This window comes from Chenopodium quinoa, unplaced genomic scaffold (assembly GCF_001683475.1).
Source record: "Chenopodium quinoa cultivar QQ74 unplaced genomic scaffold, ASM168347v1, whole genome shotgun sequence".
NCBI classification, from domain to species: Eukaryota; Viridiplantae; Streptophyta; class Magnoliopsida; order Caryophyllales; family Amaranthaceae; genus Chenopodium; species Chenopodium quinoa.
Genome location: NW_018743850.1, coordinates 1,107,013 through 1,126,669, shown reverse-complemented (window position 1 = coordinate 1,126,669; position 19,657 = coordinate 1,107,013). Strand labels below are relative to the sequence as shown.

At 35.1% G+C, this 19,657-nt stretch overlaps 2 protein-coding genes across 2 annotated transcripts; one reads left to right on the top strand and one right to left on the bottom strand.

Moving 5' to 3' along the window:
* Nucleotides 1-1,222: 1,222 nt before the first annotated feature.
* Nucleotides 1,223-5,045, bottom strand: LOC110685859 (CDK5RAP1-like protein). The gene is made up of 3 exons (XM_021862398.1): nt 4,652-5,045; nt 2,925-3,982; nt 1,223-2,167 (listed from the first exon to the last, which is right to left on the bottom strand). The coding sequence occupies exons 1-3, from the start codon at nt 4,921-4,923 to the stop codon at nt 1,656-1,658; spliced, it is 1,842 nt and encodes a 613-aa protein (XP_021718090.1). The 5' UTR covers nt 4,924-5,045; the 3' UTR covers nt 1,223-1,655.
* Nucleotides 5,046-7,184: 2,139 nt separating this feature from the next.
* LOC110685858 (D-2-hydroxyglutarate dehydrogenase, mitochondrial-like) lies at nt 7,185-17,863 on the top strand. Its single transcript, XM_021862397.1, has 16 exons — nt 7,185-7,538; nt 8,770-9,119; nt 9,501-9,602; nt 10,173-10,220; nt 10,563-10,633; nt 10,998-11,116; nt 12,277-12,372; nt 12,498-12,607; nt 13,590-13,670; nt 14,636-14,736; nt 15,188-15,296; nt 15,802-15,907; nt 16,593-16,678; nt 16,754-16,879; nt 17,332-17,428; nt 17,516-17,863. Exons 1-15 carry the CDS (start codon nt 7,418-7,420, stop codon nt 17,425-17,427), a joined length of 1,722 nt encoding a protein of 573 aa, XP_021718089.1. The 5' UTR covers nt 7,185-7,417; the 3' UTR covers nt 17,428; nt 17,516-17,863.
* Nucleotides 17,864-19,657: the final 1,794 nt, after the last annotated feature.

Genomic DNA, 19,657 nt, shown 5'->3' with positions numbered 1-19,657 from the left:
AAAAAGGCAGCAATATCAACGTGTGTTCTCATCTGTTGAGAGCATTAAGTGACTGGAGCACTACTATTCTGCTAGTAAGCCCATAGACCCCTGCAAACTATAGGCCAGTACTCTGTACTACTATTACACTTTCTAATTTACATTTAATAATTTTCCTTTAAATTGCACATCTTATTCTTGGGTGGGCTGCTACGCCTTACCAAGTAGGAGTGCTACAATGTACAGGGCTAGTGCTTCCACTCATTTGGCCAAACAAACTACAGCATTCTTAAATGTGCGTGGTTATTCATGCTGCCCTGGATACTTCCTTTTAAAATCTAGCCTATTGGCTACATCTTACAAGTCAACTCTTTCTAATTTCTTCATCTTATTCTATTTGTAGGTAAGAATGTAAGATGAAGGACCTTATTAAGATGAGACTTTTCACAAATAGTTTGATTCGGACAAGGAAGTTAGACATTTTAGAAATAAGGAATATCCTCGTATAGCAACAATTAAATAGAATTCCAAGGTAGGCATAGGGTTAGAGGGTGAAAACAAGTTACTCCGTATATATCAGTACTTATTCGAATCGTATCATATTTACGTACTCTGTATATTGTGACTAACTTCCAACAAGGAGACTAGTTTTTGGTTTGGATCAGCTCTAAATTAGTTTTAAGTCTAGACCTTTTTAAGTTTCTTTCCGGAATGTAGCCCACTATCTTCTGCTATAATGGATGATGGTGTAAATAGATGCGTGTAGTACTGTACTAGCAGCTACCAATAGAATTGTCTTTGATAATACCAGAAAAGACTGGTTTGTGAGGAGAAGACTGTTCCTACATAGGATGGAAATTGCAAATTGTCCACTTCCTCTGGTTCAACTTCAACAAAGACATTACCTTCTAACCTTGTATCTTCTTTTATTTGATAATCCCGTATCAATAGGGACCAATCTTACTTTAACGAGGAATATAGATATGCACCAAAACAAGAATACACCAAATTGATATTCAAATCTTTTTCAAACCAAAAGTAACATTAAGCACCAAAGCAACATTGTGCCTTTTCCATGGAAGTGTTGGAATACTCCGTATAATTTTTATCTAAATTAAGCATTCTACAGAAGTACAGAGTACAATAGTTTTATAAATATCATACGACTATCAATCAAGGCCTGCATCTCATACAAAGAATTAAAAAACGAACATGCAATTATTAGAACATCAACAAATTTATATGATGATTAAGGGTGAATTTGAGTCACCTGAAATCTTATGAACTTTATAGAGCTTGAGCAAGGGAGTTTGTGTCATTCATCATTCACTTTATACAAAGGAGGCTTCACCATTCATGTTTCTTCCAATTTCCAACTTCTGAAGTTTCAACTTTGTCTCATAAAATAATAGTCAAAGCTCAAGGGTACACCAATAATTTCTGTACAAAATACAAGCAGCAGATCATTGTCACCCACCATTAATGGAGAGCAGTCCTGCTTATCCTACATGTTTCCTTAATGAAGCCAGTGTTCATGGCAGATTGATTGGCAGAACAAGTGAAGCAGTGGGGAGACAAATAAATATGGTTAAAGTTTCGCTATATTTAACCAAAATTTCCTAGTACAAAAAAGGCAATTTATGAGTATAAATTACATATTGTAAGCATAAACCTTATCATGATCTACCAGCACAAACCATGGCTTCTTCCTCCGCAACCTTGTAGAAAGAACTTAGTTTGGTTATTGCAAGAGCTTCCCCAAAGAGGGTTGCTCTCGTGGATCTCGATATTTTGACTTCTACAAAGTCACCAACTCCAGGATTTCGCTTATTTTCATCTTGGCTATCTCTATTAGGCAATGGCATAATTGGAAATATAACTCTATGACCCTTGTCACTCTTACCAATCAGCTCTGTTTCAGGAGCTCTTCGATTGGGTCCTTCAACCAACACGAGCTGAATTGTACCAACCTGAGAATCGTACCTCTTACCGGTACTCTCACGAAAGGTCTCGATCATTTCTGTCAGCCTCCTTTGCTTGACATCTTCAGGAACATCATCAGTATAATTCCTATGGGCATGAGTTTTCTCCCTCATGCTGTAGGCAAACATGTATGCCATATCGTAGCCAACAGCCTTGATGAGGCTAACTGTATCTCTAAATGCCTCCTCTGTTTCCCCACAAAAGCCTGCAAAAATTGGCAGATATAAATTAATAAATACACATGGTTTACAATACATTAAACAAAAGTACGATGATTGAAAGTGTAAAACTCCACTTTGTCTAATCATCTCTATAGGAAAATCACAAGATAGAGACTCCCTCTACTAGGACTTAATAGTCAGTCGCATATACTATGTTAGGATTCCTTAAAAAAAGGGTCTTCCCTAGTATAGTAATGGTTTGATGATTGGGGAGAAGATAGAAATAACACGACTACTATGCGGGGTATATTTATAAAAACATATCCATATTTATCAGAGGTTGAGAAAATTGTGACTATTCTGGATAGAAAGAGTAGTTAACACTATCTAAATTTCAAAATAAGCACTTGCAGGAAAGACAATTGATAGCATGAGACTTCTGAATGGAATCAACAAGTCAACAATTACATTGACACAGTTGCTTATTAAACAAGATCAAGCACCACAAAATATATATTTGAATATCAGAGGAAACTGAGCTGGCTTGATACTAGAGGGTCATATAGGTTTTCCAAGATAGATCTGCAAAGAAGGGAATCCACAAGGCACATGCATGAATTGTATTTAGGAACACAAATAATACAGGGGAAAAGTAATTCCTGTAAAATTATACACAATTATAGGTACCAAAGTTACAAGAGGTCATCAAAAAAAAAAATAGATATCCCTATCTCGTCTATGTGGTTATACTACTATAATGCAACCTAAAAATTGGATATATTAGCAGCACAGTATCCTTACCGCATATAAAATCACTTGTCAGAGCAACATCTGGAATTATCCTGCGAATTTTCTCTATAAGTTCCAAGTATGCCTCTCGAGTATAGCCCCGTCGCATTCTTTGAAGTACTTCACTATTTCCAGATTGAGCAGGTAAATGTACGCTTTTGCAGATATTATATCTATCCCGCATAAGATACAGCAGATCGTCAGGAAAATCTTTGGGGTGCGGAGATGTGTATCTGAACCGCATATCAGGGAATTCAGTGGAAAGCCTATCCAATAAGTCAGCAAAGCGCAGGCCCGTTGTTTTCACCTTGCACATACTCGAAAAGCCTTCACTGAGTTCCCAATTGTTTCCAGGTTCAACATCCTTTTCAACTCCAGATGCGTCATTATAGCTATTCACATTTTGCCCAAGGAGTGTTACTTCTTTAACCCCTTCCTTCCAAAGCTCTTCTACCTCTCTAACAATTGAATCTACAGGACGTGAGCGCTCCCTACCTCTTGTGAATGGAACAATGCAAAATGAGCACATATTGTTGCAACCTCTCATAACAGAGACAAAAGCACTAATGGAATTCTTTGAAACTCGGACTGGACTTATGTCAGCATAAGTTTCTTCAAGAGATAGAAGAGTGTTTATCCCTTTTTGACCATAATCTACCTCCTCAAGTAAACGTGGAAGGTCTCTATAAGCATCAGGTCCACACACGACATCCACCATCTTATCTGCATCTAGTATCTTATCCTTTAATCTCTCAGCCATGCATCCCAAAACCACAACTTTAGGAGGGCGGACAGACTGTGACCTCCCTTGGGCAACATTGGTTTTCCAATTCCTCTTCAGAAACCAAAAGTAATTGAGACGTTGCCATACTTTCTGTTCTGCATTGTCCCTAATTGCACAAGTATTGATAAAGATGACCTCTGCACTCTCAGGAGCCTCAACCATTTCATTATACCCAGCATTCTTCATAATAGCCAATACAATTTCCATGTCATTGACATTCATCTGACAACCATATGTCTCATGATAAACACGACCTTTTTGAGGAGCCTCAGAAACTTCCAAAGTGCTACACAAACATCAACGAAAGCAAGAAGGAAAGACCATCTTAGAAACCAAGCGATATTAAAAGACATACAATTCCCCACAAAATGAAGACATAAAGAAAGTTTGTAGTCTGCAATGGACTATTGGAGTTCAAATGAGGTATAAAAGTGATTCGTCGAGGTTCAATGATAATAAATAGTATCAGCTTGTGGCGGTTTGTGAATTGCAAAGTTGGTGGGATATCCTTTCTTGGTATAGGAAGTTAAATGTGATTAGAATCCACTGCACTATAAGATGTTGCACAATATATTATTGATCCATAAATGAGACTCCGTAGCCTATGCGCAAGTGTCTACAAGACCACAAGCATTCCCTCTAAAAATCTTCTGCTTCTCTTAGAGTCGTACATAAAAATAAAATAAAAAATCTGATCAAACAGAAAAGGCTCCCCTTCATAAAATAATTCAATTAATCAGCAAATCGAAATTTAGGGTTTAACTTGGACTTACAAAAATCATCCAATTGACCTAAACTATCAGAAATAATGGTGTAATTAAGGTCAGAAAACAGCGGATGAGATCAAACTCATCCCCAAATCATCAATTAGACCATTACAGGCAAAATTCATACAATTAAGCAAATCATAACAATAACGATAAAGAAGAAGTGAGTTAAATAAAAAAACACTTACTCAGGAAGAATCTCAGTAGGAGAGAGAGAAGCACGAGGCATGAAATGTCGGAGATTTAGGGCATCAGGAAGATTGGAGAAGTTTCTAGAAAGAGAAAGGGTAAAGGTGGGGATGGTGGTGGCCCACTTGGTAGTGGGAGGGTGGCGGATGAGGGAGGGGAGACGGGAGAGAGAGAAAGAGACGCATCGTCGGTGGAGATGAATACAGAGGGAGTAAGGAGGGCGGTTAACTATGGACGACAACGATGTTGTCAACGAACAAGACGACGCCATTGATGGGTGTCTGCGCGAGCTTCTCAGACTGTGAGTGCGGCTGTCGCCCTTGTTTTTGTGGACTGGTTTTGCATTTCTCTCCCGTCCTCAAATTGGATAGAGTTGCTGCGGCCCAGAAAATACAAGTCGATCTTTTTGACGTGCATAAGAGAGGTGTTAATCGGGCGAGTCGATCAGCTAACGGGTGCTCGACTCGACTCGAAAACTTTTTTTATGTGCTCAACTAGTGCTCGTTAAAGTTTCGAGCCAATAAAATCTGCTCGACTCGTGCTCGTTAAAGTTTAGAGTCGAGTAGCTCACAATCTGCTCGTTAAAGTTTTGGCCTTTCTAAAATTATAGGCCTTTATTGTTTTTTTTCCACTTATATAGTTTTCTTTTAATTATTTTATTTATTATTAAAGATTTACTCTTTCTTTTTTGATAATATAAATTACCTCTTATTAAGTGTCAAATTTGTTTATGGTAATAACTTTGCTTGTAAATTCTATATTAATAAAAATATAATATCGAGTTGCTCACGAGCTTATCGAATCGAGTTAGAGTTTGCTCAACTCGTGCTCGTTAACATCTCGAGTCGAGCCAACTCAAGCCGAGTTTTGACCAAGCTTTGACCGAGTCAAGTCCGAGTTGCTCAACTCGATTAGCACCCCTAATATTAACAACCATATTAAAGGTATATCGAAAAATGAATTCAGTTTAACAAGGGGTTACACTGTAATTTTAATTTGACTAACTTGGATACATTGCCATATAACGAAGCTCGTAGATTGAAACCTAACAAATGTCGTTTGCTTCGTGAAGAAATCGTTAAAGGAGGAGGGAATTCAAAAAAACTTCAATGAACGGTGACATTGAAGCTCATGGGCAAGGACAATGGAGGAGGATAACACCCATTCCCTTTGAATTTGACCATGCCCACAGTCTCACCCTTTTTATAGGGTTTTTCGTTTAATTTGACTATCTGTATAAACTTGAACTGATAAAATTGCATTGAATAACTAAAAAAACATCTTGTTGCTCTCAACTCTCAAGCATTCAAAAAAATTACTTAAACTATCCAATTTCCTTACCTAATAGATTTACCTTCGATAATAAAACAAAACATTGTAGAAAATGGTATTGATGGGCTCAATTTCCTCATCTTTGATTAATTTGCACAAAACAATTATACTCCGTACTATATGTAATTTATACACGTATTATTTCAGATAATTTTCTCAATTGATTTATAAAAACAACTTTAATAGTGGAGCATACGTCTTTTATAAGACTAATCAAGACTTGCACGTATAGCCTAATACAAAAGATACTTAAAATGGTCTATTTATCGTTTATCAGCCTTAACATATTGAAATTATCCACCCCATCCCTCTTAAGTATAAAGTATTTTCACTAAATTTGACCCTAAATATAAATAAGAAAACCAGTATATATTTATATAAGTATCAATTTAACAAATCTATTAACTATTACTGAAACAAAACGTGCTGATATCATCAATTCCTTAAAGTGTCTTACTTAATAAAAAAATTCCCTCCAAACTTCAATATAATGTCATCAATTCTTTTTTCTTTTTTTTTTTTTTTTTTGCCCTTTCATTTTACTTACTAGAAATTAGACAAAGTAGGTATGAAACTAAAAATCTAAAACTTGAATTTTGTATCAATATTGTATTATTGTTGTATACTCCGTACTAATTTTGGATATTCCTAATACAACAATATTTAATAGATATAGATACTGTTTTTTTAAACTTCCACTCTAAAACGTATAAGCTCAATAGATAATGCAACATTAAATATATATTGTCTAATCATCATTTTAATATATTTTGAATAACATAGTAAATATTATGATGTAGCATAAAAAAAATAACCACTAAAGAAAGGATTATGTACATGTTTTTTTATATTTATAAAAACAATCTTTATACAAAAAATTTTTAAAAAAATTGAAAAGTTATCAACAACAACAGATATAAAAAAAATACGGATTAATTACTTATCACCACCGTGCAACGCACGAGTACTAATCTAATTAATGCACTAATTGTGCATAAGTATATACTTTGTATACATATAGTTAAAAAATACAAGTATTAAATTTTTTTAAAAAGATTGATATTATGAAACTTTAAATTAAATTTATTTAACGACATTTTATAAGACGACATTTTTTTGTACAACATTTGTTTTCAATATATTTATTAAAAAAATCATAGTCAAATTTAGCATATTAATAGCGATAAAAGTTTGTGTTAATCATCGTGGAGCGTAGAGAGTATCAAATTGCCAAGCTATCACCCTTTCCTACCAATTGAGATTGAGTTACGAGTATTAGTCTCATACAGTCATACTCCGTTGAATGCCGTATACTCAAGTCTTATGCATCATGCAGGCAGATGCCGTATTTCATTACCAACGCCACTAAACAATAAGTACTCCGAAAACGAGAAAAAAATTAAAAAAAAAAAAAAAAAAAAAAGTGAGAGAAAATGGAGAAACGACGAGCTTATGCACTGCTATGGCAATGGCGTGCTTCTTCAAGGCCTCTTTCCTCCAATCATCGTTCTTTACTTCCCAACTCTCTTCTCACTTCTCGATCCTCCGATTCAGGTTTCTTCTCTCTCCATTGATCGTTGCTTCTTTTCCTTCTATTTCTGTGCGAATTGCTCAATATTATGAAATTCTATTCTGCTAATCAATTTTTGAAGTGATTCAAAATTTGAACTAAAATCAAGTAGCATAACAATTGAATTTATCGCTTACTCAATTAATTTTGTCTATTTTTGGAATTATCATGTTTAAATACAGTAGCAACTATTGTAGATAAAATTGGAGAAAAGAGGGCGGGTAACAAAGGGTCAAGGGTCTGCGTTTTATGGTTAGGCAGTGGTGTAGATGAGATTTGATTTCGTGTCTCGGGTTTCACCCCCAATACTCTTGATCAATTAAGCAAGTTGACCTTCATTGTCCACAACTCCACACTAGCGGTGTGTTTGGATTGAAGGAAATGGAGGGAAAGGAAGGGAAGGGAAATGGAGAGATGGGGCATCTTTCATTTGGATTACAACTGAAGAAGGAAGGGAATTAGAGGGGAGAGAGAAATTGATCCCTCCAACAATGGAGAGATTTGGAAGTAAAACTCACCATTCTTCCCTCCCCTCCCTTTCTTTCTCCTCCTCTCTCCCCTTCTTTTCTTTCCCCTTTCTTTATCCAAACATACTATAGGTGTTGTATATGTCAAATTCTTTTTTAATTAATATGAAGGATGTAGTATTATATAATGTATACCAATATTCGAAACACTTGTATGACTATTAAAAATTATTGTTATTGGAGGGTGATCCATAATAGGGAAGTCCATGAAGTCAAATTGATTCCACAAATTAAAAAGAGAGGCATTGAGGATTTGGAGGGAGTAATTTTTTGTCAATCTCGTTGAAAGAATTATGAATAACGGTACTTGCTTTCATTGTCAATACGAGAAGGACAAGGAAAATGCCTAACAGGCCAAAAGATTCAGGGCTTTACAATTATGACTTAATGCTGATCTTCTAAATGGTTTGATGCTACACTGGTTTTAATTTAATGATTGTTGCTCTTTTCTTAATTTCAATTCATGTCCATAAGGCTTAGTTGTTGTTGTTGTTGCTCTTTTCGCACTCAAGGGGCAACACATATGCTCCTACCTTAGCAGGGGTTTTGTATAATGAAGATGTGGGAGTTTTAGTGGATAAGTATCATAGGCTCATAGTAGAAGAAGTACCTTGGTGGATCATTCATTCCACTTAGCATAAATAAAATTTTGGATGCACTTTCATAAGATAACATCAAACTTTTACAGGCTCTATGTTTAACTTTGGTAGAAGTTTCACATCATTAAGCTCATTCACCGAACAACAGAGGCAGAGTTTTCAGCAATTACTCAACATATTGATAGATCGCAGAGTGCTTCATCAGGGTACTTTTCTGAGAAGCTCAAATCTTCCTGTAAGATTTTATGGATCTGCACCAGTTGAGAGAAGTGCATCATTCTCAGAGATAAATACCAAGGATATCACCTACTTTAAGAGTATATTGAGGGAGAACAATGTAATACAGGACCCAGATAGGCTTCAGCCTGCAAACACAGATTGGATGCATAAGTACCAAGGCTCAAGCAAGCTTATGCTACTACCCAGGACCACTGAAGAGGTAATTGTCCATTTTTCTTGTCTAACTCTAATGCCAACTTAGGAAAGCAACTATGTTATGAATCATGATCTCGGCTTAGAAAAATCATTTGCTCATCACAGTGGTACTTGTAATGTGGATCGTTCTGGTCCGTGGTCAAACGTTGAAATAGGATTTAATCTTTGTGGAATGCTAGGTTTTATAGATAACTACTGTTCACCTATTAAGAAAAACTATGATTCTTTGTTTTGTACCCGTACAAATGAATTATAACTAAGTTGATCATAAGAAAAGGAAGCTTTAAGACTCGAATATATGCCCAAAGCCCCAAACAGCTTTCCAGGTTATTGTGAGAAATGGATTATGATGATTCTACTCAAACTATTTTGTTTCATTTTCCAGGTTTCTCATATAATGAGATATTGCAACTCTAGACATTTGGCTATCGTCCCTCAAGGGGGTAATACTGGTCTTGTTGGTGGAAGTGTGCCCGTCTTTGATGAGGTAATATAATATTTTTTGAAAGAACTAGGATTGTAACCCTTTTAATTTAACCAAGGAAATATTCTTTTAATATACGCTGTAAAATATATGAAAATGTACTTGTGTGTTACCATTATGTTGTTTGATCCATCATTTTGTCAAAGTATTGTCTTGTAGGCTGTGTGCTTTATGTCAAACACAACATTTTCACATCCCACTGGAAATGGCTGTTAGAAAACTTTGTTATGTGTGCCAGTCCTGGTAATATGTGCTGCAGATTTGAGCAGTTGATTGTAGCTTAACTGAACCAAATTCTGACTTCATAATGGCGCTGTTTAAGTGGTTAATCATGATTTATACAGTTGTCTCTCGATTGCTGGAATTTGTTAATCTGTCCTGAGCAGAGTTAGTACTTGAGTCCTTGTTTCTTCATATGTGTTTTTTTATATCAAGGTCTTGGATACCATTCCTTACGGACCTTACCAATTGTGTTAGTTGATATCTACATATACTGGTCTTTTTTAAGCTGTAAAGAATAAAGAATAAAGTTTAATATGTGGAATGATTGTTTCTCTTCTTTTTCTTTTGTAGGTTATTGTCAACGTGAGTCAAATGAACAAGATCATATCTTTCGATAAGGTATGCCTTATATCATACTTAATTAGTTAATCTATCATGTAGTAGTAGCAGTAGTAGTTAACTACTCTAAAAATCATGTAGGAATGCTAGCAAAAGTTGTAGGTAACTGTTTGAACTCTTAAAGATTTTATGGAATTAGTGGCAAAAAGGACATATAGTCTTAACAGACCTTGTAGCTTTTGTTCTTCATATTTATTATTTTCCCTCTATCAATGCATGATGAGTAACCCTGTGCTATTCATTAACTTTGGTATGCCTTCTAAATTGGATGATTAGATAAGAGTACTTTAGCTCCCATTTTTGTAATGCTTCCAATTGTAAAAACTTGTTGTATTTTTTTAGGTCAGTGGTATACTAGTTTGCGAAGCAGGATGCATATTGGAAAATCTGGAATCTTTTTTGGACAATGAAGGGTAAGCTCTGTTATGTTAATTCGTACTTCATATATATGGTATCTTAAGTGCCTAACTGTGCTACTAGGTCATTGAAAAATGAGCGCGATATGAAATTGGATAATTTGAGGTTGTGAAGGATCTTTCAGTTTTATTATTCTATTATGTGTTCAAATATTGTATCAACTTGTTCTTTTATGAATACTTATGCTCTTTTATCTTTCATTTCCAAATGTCTATTGTATATTAGTATGTATGATTGTGTGATGCTATAATGACCAGCTTTAGAAAAGTAGTATAATCCTTGCTTCAAGTAAATTTTTTTTTTGCAGTGCTATTTCAGATGTTGTATGTAATACTTATGCTGAATTTTTTTATTCTTTAGATTTGTGATGCCTCTTGATTTGGGAGCCAAAGGAAGCTGTCAGATAGGTGGAAATGTTTCTACCAATGCTGGTGGCTTACGCTTGGTTCGTTACGGATCTTTGCATGGAAATGTTTTAGGTAGTGTATCTTTGCATTTAGGTTTCCCTTATCCCAAGTTCCATGTATTAATTATGTTAACATGTTATACCTTTGCAGATGTTTTAAAATAATTTAAATGACAATTTCATAAAATTAAGCTATAAGCAAAAGAAATGTAAAATAGTGGTGTTTCAAGCCTACATAATTACTTTATTGTTTGCTTGGATCTATATCTGATAAATGGAAAATTAAATAGGATGCTTGTTTTTGAATTTCTTCATTGTAATGAATGATGAACTTCAAATGGAGGTTAGACATAGACTAGTACTCTGATGCAACTTTCAAACAAATTTTTTTAGCTGAAATAAAAATGCTTAGATTGACTTTCAGATGAAATAATTATTGGTGTTCTTAGCGTACAAGTGAGAAAGAGTGACTGATTAAGTCTAGAGACAGGTGGGGAACTATGGGAAGATTGACTCGGGACAAACATTAGGTAGGACTAGGATGGATTGGACCCTTGTGCATGGCTAGACTGATTTTACTTTAAGCTTAATGCATGTGATAGCTTGTGTCTTTGTTGCTTTGTGTTGACAGTACTGCTTCATGGTCCTCGCCTATGGATGGCAATGCTACACATGTGGTGTACCTTGCAAAATGCCCAATTGTAATTGCTGCTAACCACCTTTTATGTATGAAGAGGCACATCATTGGATATAGGTTGGAGACCTATAGTGCCGGGTAGTATTCCAAGGCCAAAAAGGCAAAAATCATGTTGGTTGGCTAAAGGCACATGCCACTTCATCCAGGGAAGTGGGTTTGTCATTGGTATTTTATAAATGGAAGACCAAGGTGTAGGGCCTTACTCATATCATCATATGTCTCTGTGCATGTACACTGTCCCTATTGCTGTTTGTATGTCATTTCTTTTGAGTAAGCTACCGTGATGAATTGAAGTGGCATTATGTGACTAGCCTGCGCTATGTGACTATATGCAAGATAAACAGGAAAAACATATGTAGAGTACTTTATTTTTGTAGGTTATTTCTATAGACATACCACTACTCAATTGGGTTTTAAGTTGTTGAAGAAAAATTTATACACTGCTTAATTTTAGGTTGCTTCCATTTTTTCATCTTGACATCAGAAATGATTTTATCAGCTACTGGTACAGCATTTACATGAGAATTCTTCTGTAGGCCTTGAAGCTGTTTCAGCCAATGGTACTGTGATGGACATGCTGGGTATCTTACGCAAAGATAACACTGGGTATGACTTGAAGCATTTGTTTATAGGTATGTGACTAAACTTTGATTTTGTTGTTGCTTTTTTTATTTTTTTTAGCAAGTCTAAGTAAGTGAATGATAACATGCAATCTTTGCCCCCTAATAGTAATGTATATATGCTTCTCTGGTCGCAGGAAGTGAAGGATCGCTTGGTATTGTGACTAAAGTTTCCATCCTTACTCCCCCAAAGCTTTCTGCTACTAACCTTGCCTTTTTGGCATGTAAAGACTATCTCAGCTGTCAGGTACCTTGCTAGTATCCAGCATGTAATGCCTATCATATTTATGTATGATCATAAGTTGTGTTCTTATTTTAAGCCTGAGTAGTGAACAGTGAAATTTTCTTACTGTGAACAATCAGTATTTAGTGGTGCCACCGAATAGATTTATGCTGTAGCTTGGAACCTGGTGGAATGTTTCTTTTCAATAAAGGCTTAGTTTGGACTCCAAGTTGAGTTAATTATCTAGACAGCTAGACTTAAATGTTTCCTTATTCCTATTGAGAGTGAGAAAATGTATTTTTTTTGGCTACAAATAAAGAGATCCATAGGTCCACACCACTGGAGAATTTAGAAATAAACTTATATTCAGAGTTAGAGTTTTGTCTCTCCATCGGAGATTTAAAGGGTTATGGAATGTTTTGTCTCTCCATCACAGATTCAAAGGGTTATGCAACTTTCATCTTTTATCTTCATTTGTTTTACAACATTGAGCAGACCTGTTACGATAGCTTGTGAGAATGTTTCCTTTGAGTGTTGCATGTTCAGCAAACCAAACCAAGTGTTAACCAACTTGTAGGATTCAGTGTGTGGATTCTCTATCTGGAAATTTCATCTGTTGCCCAGAAAGGTGAATGGAATGGAAAACCATATTTGTATATGTGCACTTATCTGCTTAATCTGATCAACTAATATATTTTGAGTCTTCTACTACATGTACTATCTAGTATAAACATAGTGCCTTGAAACTTGCATCCCACGCCTACTACACTGTAAACTCAAGAGTATGTTTTCTGGCATGTAGTTATTACTCTATCTGGAATCTAAAAATTTGAGTTAAAGATGGTTTGAACCTTGCCTTTATTCATTTAACTTCTGGGTCCAGTGAAATCTCTGAGGTGGTTATTTATCTTCCCGTGTCTACCGAAAACAAAGTCTGTTGCCATGGATGTCTAATAGGGATAAAAAGTAATTCAACCAATTAATCTTTCCTATGTAATTCTTACAGAAACTTTTATTTAAAGCCAGAAGGAAACTTGGAGAGGTCTTATCAGCGTTTGAGTTCTTGGATAGTCATGCAATGGACGCGGTAAGCTTTTTCTTTGATAGATATGGTATTAAGCTGCATTGTGTTGCAAATCCACATACACATGCTTGATATCTGAAAAATTGATTTTTGAACATCTGTTTAAACTTGCATCTCTGGCTGCACTGCTACCTTCTGTTAAAATAAAGCAAGATTTTTTAAACAGATTTGTGACTATGGTGTCTAAGTTTGATTCAAATAGCTAAATTTGACCAAGGGAAAATTTGGAAATTAAATCATTTAGTTTGTTAACTGGTTTATAGGTGTTAGAAGCCTAGAACGTAATTTGTGATGGTATTTTTGGTCACTTAAACGTTCTATGCCCTAACATTGTAACATATCTTGCAATTGCTTCCACAAATTTTGTTATTTTAAAGTATGACATGGGGATTCTGTGGTTAAACCATCAATCATTGGTTCTATTTGTTTTGGTAATTTGTTTTCTTGTTTTAACGCGAGTTTTAGGTATTTCAGAATGTCTAGAACATAATTGTGTGGGGAACGTGTCTTTCTCTCTTGCAAATGACTCTCCTGATAATTTCTTCAATACTTTCTTTGGATACCCAACTCTGTCACGTATATTTCTACTCCCCTTATTCCAGAGACAAATATACTACTGTAGTTAACTCCTGTCCTCGCATTATAGCAGCTATAGTAAAGTATGAAAAAAGTTCAATCTATTCAAACATCCAGTTAGGGTTTTGATGACTAATTTCTACCTTTGTGGCATACTGGATTACTGGCATTCTCTTCATATTATTCTAGCTTGCTATATAACCATATAAAAACTTCAGGTTTCTCTAGTCTCTTTATAATTTTATTTTATTTTTTATTTTTGGAGAATACACTAGTTTGTTTGTCATTTTATTAACATTCAGTTAGGTATTTGATGACTAATTTCTACCTTTGATGACTAATTTCAATGAACATCAATAAGATACAGAATTACCTGGCTGATTCTGTTACAGGTGTTGAATAATCTAGAAGGTGTTAGAAATCCATTGCCTCCTGCAGTGCACAACTTCTATGTTCTGATTGAGACCACAGGGAGTGATGAATCCTATGATAGGTATGTATCTGAAGTTATTAAGTTAGTTGTTGGTTTGCTGCTGTCTTGTATCTACCAAGGCACACAACAGTTGGCATGTTTTAATGTTGGTGTTTCTCTTCCATCAACGATGTCTAGATTGGTGGTACTTATAAGAGTTATAACACATATATACTTGTGTATTTATCTTTGACCAAGTAGCTAAGGGCTGTACCAAGCATAGACTCTCTCCCCGCCCCCCCCCCCCCCCCCCCCTCTCTCTCTGTTCCTAGGTTTTCTGTCTGAGCTGGTCTCTGCTCCCTTTTTCTCTAGCCTGACTCCTAACTGAGGCCCATCCACCCATCTTGCTAACTTTAAAGAAAAGTATGTGTAGTTTGTTTACATATTTTTTTATTGGTTGCCAACAGGATATTGTTATAAATAATGATTAGTAATTCATAGATCTGAAATTGGATGATGGTTATGTATCCAGAGAGAGGCTTGATACGTTCTTGTTTCGCTTGATGGAAAGTGGTTTAATATTAGATGGTGTGGTTGCACAAGACATTAATCAAGTATCTTCATTTTGGCGTATCCGTGAGGTTTCAACCTTAACCTTTCTTTTGTTTTTCCCATATATGTAATGATGATTGCCCATTTTGTATGTCTTTTTCCACGAATCATTAATTCTTAGAGGGAATCCATTGTGAATTCACATAGCTAAAATTTATCTTCACAATTTCATTATTTCTAATTCTGGGATTCTTGGCCCCCTATTATGACAACTATCCATTTTTCTATTTTAGATTCTGATTTCATATGCTGCAGATTGAGTCACAAAGCGTGTAAGAACAAGCCATAACCTTGCTAGTTATATTTAATTCTCTTATTTGTTGCCACGAAATTCATGCTTACTTTCTTATATGTTCTCAACTTCTCATAATGTTTTTGTACATAATCATTGCACTTTCCACCTAACCTTTTCCATTTCTGCTTATTTCCTTGTATTATGTGCTGTCTTGCATTATATATGTCGTTGGATCTTGCTATTCATATTCTTTTATTTCATTGGGCTTATAGCATCAGATTTTTTTACTATATTTGCAGGGTATACCAGAAGCGTTGATGAAGTTTGGGGCTGTATACAAGTATGATTTGTCTTTACCTTTGGAGAAAATGTATGATCTTGTTGACGAAATGCGAGCACGCCTAGGTAAAGCCCTCTGTTTTCTTTGCATCTTGGTATATCATGCTTTTCTTTGTTTCCTTTTAGCCTTAGGTTAGGTACTATGATTCATTATTTAGTGTCATTTCTGGAGTGGTGGGCATATTACCAGATGGAGATATGGATAAGAAAGCATTTCTTTCATAGGGAGGCCTTTCTCTATGGATGAGCAGCGTATCATGATGCTTAAAGCAAGGAGGAAATGTTTATGACTTACGGCCTAATGGAGCAACCTGAGAGAAGTTTGGTTAGAGTGAGGTTCGCCATCCATATTTTGTGTTGGAGAGGGGGGCAGGGTGTTTGTACTCTGGAAAATCTGTAAATTACAATGTAATGGTGGCATATGTTATTCAAAATTTGAATTACCCTATGTCTAAGTAGGTTTCAGTGAAAACCATGAAGATGCTCAAGAAAAGGTACAATATCCATGTGAATCATTATTTTTGACTAAACTGGAAGAGTGGAAGATATGGTACAAATTACATTGAGAAAACGGGGAATAAAAAAAGGGATTATGTAATTGCCGGACCAATTTAGTAATGTCATGTATCTGCACTTTGTTGTGGTCATTAAACCAAAATTTGAAGTTTCTCTAGTTTAACCAAATTGGTAAGTTATGGGAATCTAGCTCTCCCAGATTTCAGTCTTAGCATTAGCTTGGCCCCGTTTGTAGGTAACCCAGTCAAAGTTGTGGGGTACGGCCACCTGGGAGATAGCAACTTGCACCTCAATATAACATCTCCTCAGTATAATGATGATGTAAGTTCTTCTATCTTGTGGGATGGGTTGAACAGCATGCTGAATACTATTCCTAAATAAGTGTGAGTGTTGCAGATTTTAGCACAAATTGAGCCCTTTGTCTATGAGTGGACATCTAAGCATCGTGGGAGTATCAGCGCTGAGCATGGGATTGGATTGATGAAAGCAAATAAACTCTACTACAGCAAGTCGCCTGAAGTGGTAATGGTTGACTTTATCATTTGCATTAATTTTTTTTGTAAGCTGCTCCCCCTCCCCAAGGAGAATTGGGTAAAAAAAGTTCTGTTAAAATGTTTCTCCATTACAGATTTCAGGTCCTTAGCTTGCTTGCATGTCTTCTCTCCCTCTCCTTTTTTTTTTTTTTTTTTTTTTTTTTTGTTTTTTTTTTTTTTTTTCGCAGTAGATTTTCTATTAACAGTTTGCATTGAATCATGGCTTTCTTCTGTTATGGATGTATATCACTGGGATATGTATTTGATATTGTGGTTGATAAGATACCCATTCTGTAAACTTGAATTTTATGCTAACTGAAACAGGACAGATAAACCTGTCGGGTGTTTTCATGTCAACTGTATGCTCCCATTTCTTGCCTATCTTTCTCATACATCATTTTTCCCCATTAAAGTCTGAAACTTCTGGCAAATTTCACACAGGTACAATTAATGGTTTCTATCAAGAGGTTGATGGACCCGAATGGCATACTTAATCCCTATAAAGTTCTTCCACACTGTCTTAGTGCCAACAACTAGGGTAAGGCAGGGTTTCAACTAATTTAATTTATCAATCTCATGGTGTCAATTCTTCAAAATGAGACATATATTTTTGATGTTGATGCAGGCTAGAAGAACAACTTAGCCAGTTATAATACAGACAAGTCCTCTTCTTACATATACTGAATATCTCAACCAGCAGAAGATGGGTAATTGAAATCAATAAGAACCTAAAACAACATTCAAAAGTTATAACACAGAGAAGTCCACTTCTTTAACAGATGATTGCAAATTCCTGTTTACTGTAAATCTTGTATGTAAAATATGTCACAGCTGACTTAAAGACAACTTTTTCACAGGGCGACAATTCTAAATCAGGTTATGTTGTTTCCTACACTGTTCACTGCCTAAAGTCACTATGTGGCACACTTGACTATTGTTTTACATCTTCATGAAAAGTTCATTTAAACTCTTACTGAGTATTGTGCTAAGAATCCTGCCATTTATGTGATTCCTGTAGATCTTTTGACCTCTGATGAATGTCTCTGTTATGTTGAGGGTAAATATGATCTTTCTGGTTTGATAATGGACTGAAGTTCATGTTATTAGTCTAGTGATTCAGGTAATATACTTGCTACTTGTTGAAGAGTTCTCAGTCGTAATTGCGAATTTACTGCCCTGATTCACATTTATTCTCCTACAAGGCTACAACTAAAAAGCTTCTCTAAACTTTTGTAGACAAATAAGCTCCTCATGTATGAAGTATATATGCTTTAGCTTCATATCACTTGAACTTAAAGCAAGTTGTGTCTATGGCTGGATTTGGTGCTTGGAATCCCAGGTTGGGATTATATTGATACCATATTCTTCATGCACTAGTATTTGTGGAGTTATTATGTTCAATGTATCAAATTTATGTATCCTAGAATATTCTATAATACATATCATGGTATAATATTATGAATTTGAATATATAGATGGTATGTATATTTCGCATTTAAGATAGAAGTGGGCATAAAGTGGACATATGCTGGTTGCTGATTTGACAAGGTCCTTTCTCTCATTAGGTTGAAGATAATATTTAAAATTTGATTCAAGTATAGATGCCGATTTTTTCTTAAGGCGCTTCTTTTTTTTTTTATTTTTTTATTTTTTTATTTTTTTTTAAGATAGACCCTGTTTGGTGGTAGCGTTTTAGGTAACGGTTAGCGTTTGTTAACCGCTACATTGACAACTACTCGCTACTCTAACAACTACCCATTACTCGACTGCTAAAAGCTATTCGCTACCGCTAGTTTTGCCAAACAGAACCATAGTACGGAGGGTCTTCAGTTTGCTACTCCGTACTTCGTAAGTATTTCAACAAGTTAACAACTCAATGGGTTTATTTTACATACCAATAAAGTGTTGGTTCACTTGGTAAGTTTTTTACATCAAATCTTAGAGGTATGGGCTCAAATCCTACCAAGTGAGCGTGTTTAGGGGTAGGGATTCCTTTACCTTCCCCTTTACTCCCAAGAGTTTAAAATCGTGAGGGTTGATGTTTGATTAATGTTCCTTACCAAAAAAAAAAAAAAAAAAAAAAGGTGTTTATTTATTTAAGTTTGTCTATTATGTTTGTCAAGGAGATAAATTTGTATTTTCTCTTATTTAGTGTGAAAATTTTCTATTATTTTTTGCTATAATACATACTTCATTATTAACAACAACAATGGCGGAAGTAAGAGCAAGATTAGCCCTAGGTCTTAAGACTCTAGGTGACATCATCAATTTATGATTTTGTGGTCTTAAGACAAGACTTTAATTTTTTTAAGCATTTATGTGGCTTGGTCTTAACAAAATCTCAAGTGGAGTCTTGAAAATTCAAGACTCAACTTAACACTTCTACACTGTGTTTGATTAAAAAAAAATTAATTAACTTTTTTATTTTTTAAAAACATTAATTATTTGAGTTATATAAAAAAAAATGTAAATATGAATTTTAAATAGGATCGGATCGGATCGGATTGGGATTTTTTAAAAATTCGGATTGGATCAGTTTGACCCTAATCAGATCCAAACCAAACCGAAAACCGAATTTTAGAATTAAGCATGCATATTATGGAAGTTGCTGCTGTCTTAAGTCTTAAACTGCTGAAAGTTGCTGCTTGTTATTAGTATTTAGTGCATGGAGTAATTGTTGTAATGGACTAATGGTGTTGCCTTTTAGTTATACTAGTTATTTTAAACAATTTATTTTGATTTGATCTTAAACAATTTATGTTAATTA

What these genes read in the sequence shown, in the direction of transcription:
- LOC110685858 (XM_021862397.1), top strand. Translation starts at nt 7,418, where the DNA reads ATGGAGAAACGACGAGCTTATGCACTGCTATGGCAATGGCGTGCTTCT. An exon ending in AAGACTATCTCAGCTGTCAG is followed by an intron (nt 12,608 to 13,589) that starts GTACCTTGCTAG and finishes TAATTCTTACAG; the next exon opens with AAACTTTTATTTAAAGCCAG. An exon ending in CTCCTCAGTATAATGATGAT is followed by an intron (nt 16,679 to 16,753) that starts GTAAGTTCTTCT and finishes TGAGTGTTGCAG; the next exon opens with ATTTTAGCACAAATTGAGCC.
- LOC110685859 (XM_021862398.1), bottom strand. Translation starts at nt 4,923, where the DNA reads ATGGCGTCGTCTTGTTCGTTGACAACATCGTTGTCGTCCATAGTTAAC. An exon ending in CCTACTGAGATTCTTCCTGA is followed by an intron (nt 3,983 to 4,651) that starts GTAAGTGTTTTT and finishes ATGTTTGTGTAG; the next exon opens with CACTTTGGAAGTTTCTGAGG. An exon ending in GACAAGTGATTTTATATGCG is followed by an intron (nt 2,168 to 2,924) that starts GTAAGGATACTG and finishes CAATTTTTGCAG; the next exon opens with GCTTTTGTGGGGAAACAGAG.